This window comes from Panicum virgatum, chromosome 7N (assembly GCF_016808335.1).
Source record: "Panicum virgatum strain AP13 chromosome 7N, P.virgatum_v5, whole genome shotgun sequence".
Lineage (NCBI taxonomy): Eukaryota > Viridiplantae > Streptophyta > Magnoliopsida > Poales > Poaceae > Panicum > Panicum virgatum.
The window spans coordinates 41,889,946-41,894,041 of record NC_053151.1 but is presented as its reverse complement, the minus strand read 5'-3'; the positions used below and the strand labels follow the sequence as shown (position 1 = coordinate 41,894,041).

The 4,096-nt window shown below is 34.9% G+C and overlaps 1 protein-coding gene across 3 annotated transcripts; it reads left to right on the top strand.

The window, feature by feature from the left end:
- Nucleotides 1-1,114: 1,114 nt before the first annotated feature.
- LOC120680554 lies at nucleotides 1,115-3,870 on the top strand. 3 transcript variants are annotated; one of them, XR_005677711.1, is made up of 5 exons: nucleotides 1,115-1,230; nucleotides 2,278-2,449; nucleotides 2,656-2,788; nucleotides 2,885-2,979; nucleotides 3,510-3,870. XR_005677711.1 is itself a non-coding variant. In XM_039962054.1 (4 exons), exons 1-4 carry the CDS (start codon nucleotides 2,436-2,438, stop codon nucleotides 3,790-3,792), a joined length of 525 nt encoding a protein of 174 aa, XP_039817988.1. In that variant the 5' UTR covers nucleotides 1,702-2,435; the 3' UTR covers nucleotides 3,793-3,870. The 3 variants fall into 3 exon arrangements, 1 of the variants encoding a protein (XP_039817988.1); XM_039962054.1 differs by lacking the exon at nucleotides 1,115-1,230 and having other exon boundaries at nucleotides 1,702-2,449; XR_005677710.1 differs by lacking the exons at nucleotides 1,115-1,230; nucleotides 2,885-2,979; nucleotides 3,510-3,870 and adding an exon at nucleotides 2,980-3,214 and having other exon boundaries at nucleotides 1,702-2,449.
- The last annotated feature ends 226 nt before the right edge of the window (nucleotides 3,871-4,096 follow it).

The following is a 4,096-nucleotide window of genomic DNA, read 5'->3' as shown; positions in this document are numbered from 1 at the left end:
GTAGGATGAAGGAGCAGCAAGCTGAGGATGGAGATAGCAGCAGGCTACGAAGGGGATGTTGTTTTATGTGCATGTGTGAGGGAGTGGGCTGGGATTTTTTTTGCTTTTTCTGGTTGCGAGACTAGGTTTTGGCTTAGGTTTACGGTATACTGTGTGTGCTGATCTACTGTCTAGGTGCAAGGTTTTTTAGTTCATTTTTTTTGCTCCTCGTTGCAAAAATCAGTTGCTTTCTACTATGGAAAAATTTACCTTTTTTACCATGTTTTGGTTGTTGAAATGGAATTTTTAGGCCACACACCTGAATTGGATTGGTGGTTTTGTTGGCTTTAGCTGGGGGACGGTAGTCTTTGTTTTTGCAACGTTTAAGCATGTTTTATATCTTGTGCTAGATTGATTAGAGAAATGATCATGAACCAATTTTGTTAGTTTAATAGTTTCTTATGAATCTATATTAATTATTAGAAGTACTCCCTTGTTTATTAGCAAGTTTGACTAATTGAATTTTACATGGGAAGTCTGACACCATCCTTTTTGTTAGTGAGAAGTAGTAGTAAGCCAGTAGAAGCGCTGTCTGTTTCTCAATTTTGTTCTTGTCTTGTCTGTTCTTTTTTTTCACAGAATTATAGCTGTGAAATGCTGCAGCATACTAATTGTACACTGAAGACCTATAAGCTAAGGATCTATTAGAAACAAACTTAAAATAATGGTAGTAATGCTAAGTGCCAATGTAGAGTTAAGCAAAACATGGTAGCTCGTTGTTGTCTGCTGTCCATTGTAAGTAACTTGTAAATCACATTGGCTTCAACATGCATGGTTAGACTGTTACAACTTACAACATAATATCATTATATGCTAGTGTTATCTAACTTATAATTCAATATACATTTTTATTCTTTAAGTTTCATTTATGTCCAAAGAGTTTTTTCATTTTTGTTTTTTCTAGTGTAATCTAGTTCAAACATGCTTAATTGTAAACTGAGTTTAAATTAAAATTCAAAAATAATTTGTATCAAAATTATACCAAGAATCTTGTAATTAAATTTTTAATTTCGTTATAATTTTCTATTTAAATTAAATATATGCTTAATGATTTATCTTTTTACTGTTATACATGCTAACTATATGACTCTTTCATTTTGATAGGGGGAAAGTTCTTCTTTTGCTTCTTTTTCAGCTTTGAAAGCAGCATATCCGAGACAGTAGTATTTTGATTTGCTTTACAATGGTGATGTAAGACTTTTTGTAGAACTGTTTATGTTCCTTTTCTTGTTTTTTTGTACAGGTAAACCATGATATAATAAGTTTTTTTATTTGTGCACTATGACCCTAGTGTTGCTGGTGTATGAGCATAGCAGGAACTAGCATGATCATCCTAGAGTTAATATGTTTGTTCTAAGGGGTGTTGAACCGTTGATTCTTGAAAATAATATCTTTGTATTTGATTTGATTGCCAAGACGCTTTTGTATATGATTTGTTTTCCAGGATTTCAGTTAGTACATTTTCCACCCAAGCATTACCGTTTTTCATTGTATATGATTTAAAAATTAAAAATTATAGTCTCACAAAGTTGATATTATATGGCTCTAGATTGCTATAATTTGGTAAACTCTCTCTCTCTCTCTCTCTCTCTCTCTGTGTGTGTGTGTATGTTTGTGAGTAGTGCTATTTTTTTTCTAGATCACTGAACTCTCCCTCCCTCCCTCCCTCCCTCCCTAGTTTTGTGTATGTGTCTTTATGGATCACCTAGACCGTAAACATAAATTTTACACAGTTAGGTGCATAGAATTAGTCAGTTAGAAGAACTAAATTTATACTACTCCAGGATGTGTCATATTATGTTCTGACATTCAAGCAAATTATTTTTTCATATAATGTGTGTTGTAGCAAAAAAATTTTATGACTATGCATGCATTTTGCGTCATAATGGTTGAATCACAGTATGTTGATGTATGTGTCCCCAAACTGATATAGACTGGTGTATGTTGTACTACCTTATTTTTGCTGCTTGTTTTGCCACATGAGTCAACCTGCACGTGGTAATTTCCATGATGATGTCCAAGATGACCATGAGTATTTAGACTCGTCTGTAGAGATACTGATGATGAAAATTATGAGCAATGCACACAGTCATAGTTCTGGTTTTGGCCATTTGAGTTCACTCGAAGTTATCTTTTTTTTAGATTAAAAATGCTCTCTCTTTCATGATATCGGTTTTTTTGGTTCCTTGTTTTATATTGTAATTTCTTTCTCTTTTCTCTCTTTCTCTCCTGCATTAGGTGTGCACTTCATTGAGGCACTTCATTTCCGAAGCATCTGGTCCAAGTTTTTGAACTGGCCAGCAACAACTACCACCAACGCTCCCACGTATTTCTATTTAGAAGGGGGGACATGATCAAAGATATGTCCAAGTTTGATTGCGTACAAGGACACACATATGGAAAATGCAATGTATGTTATTTTTCCATCCTTTTTTCTTAATTTTCCTTGTATTTTTGTTTTAGTTACAATGTTATTTTCTCTTCAGTTTATATATTAGTACAAATTTGGTGTTATTTTCTCTTCAGTTTATAGATTCGTACAAAGATGGTGTTATTTTCTGTTCAGTTTATAGATTCGTACATAGATGGTGTCTTAGTTTAATATTATTTGTGCAGGTATTACCTTTCAAGTCAACTTGTTGTTACAAACAAACTAGGGGTAGAACACCATCTCCAACTTGTGTTATTGATGGTGCCACTTTTCAAGAAGACACTCGTTGAAACTGTTCATGAGAATATGTCTTCTGAGGTATTTTTTTACATTTTTTAGTTCTGCTACAGTTCTTATATTTTTTTCATATCACGGTTACATTATGCTCACACATGAAGCTTTTTTTTTCCGTAGACGCTGAATGATGTCACTGAACTGGACACAAAGTATGCAACAGGGAATATTCAGCTCCACAAACTGCTCACAATATTATTATTGATGTCTTGCAGGTACAGATATCAACCTCTCAACCCCACAGCCCGTGTCTTTCACCAATCCCTGCAACTGCATTTTTCTATGATTTAGTGATGTAGTCATACAAACTTCATGCAAAACAATTTTCAATCAGAGTTGTTTATTTTCTTCTTTTATTGTATCTTCATTACAATCAGATGCATACCTCACACCCAAATGGATAGCCACCCATTATAAGCTTGTTTGAGTTGTCCATAGAATTGCAGGACATCTCTGCTACCATGTTCTCAATATTTTTCAATGCCCTATCACTAGCCTGCAGGCAAACAAATTTTTTCTTATTCAGCCAGCATCTAAACTTTAAGAATACATGCATAGCAATTCAGTTATTTTCTGTTTTTAATTTACACTGTGTCTTTTTCAAAATTACATTGTTTTTTTTCAAGAGTACTGTCTACAAGTTTTTTTTCTCAGATCTACAAGGTTAATACTCTACGATTCTGATTGGATATTTCTATCATTCCTATCTGATTGGATCTCTTTTTTTGTTCTGTGTGTGATCTAGGAATGGATCTGCACGTCAGAAACAAACAAAAAAAAACCAGTGGATCGTAGGGGAGAACAAGGTTTTTTACTTCCATCACTGTAGCCTGAGGGTTCATACTATAGTTTTGTGCCCAGATGTGCTCAATCCTTTGCCTTCTTTTGCTTTTGGGAAAGGGATCCTCCATGCCCCACACGTGAGATCTGGAAGAGAGGGTTGGGGATGGGAGGAGGATGAACAGATCTGTTCTCTCTTTCTTTTTTTCCTCCTATTCTGTATCTTTTTTGGTAGGATAACGATCTGACTTGAGATTTATATATGGACAGTCAGTCATCGGGGAGCAAACATGCAAGCCCTTTTTTTGGGCGGGCTTTCATGAAAATATTTCCCACCACAAGTGTCTCCTTGTTTTCCTGTGTTTTATCATGTGTTTTTAGTTGGGCCTCTTCTTTTTTGAAGTTGTTGGGCCAAAAAACTTTATATTTTTTTTTCATCTATCCAACAAACATAAGGCTGTAATTTTTACTTGTCTAGTATTAAATAAAGTCCACAGCCATCCGGCACAAAAGACAAGGCCCACAGCCGGCCGGCGCAAAAGACAAGGCCCA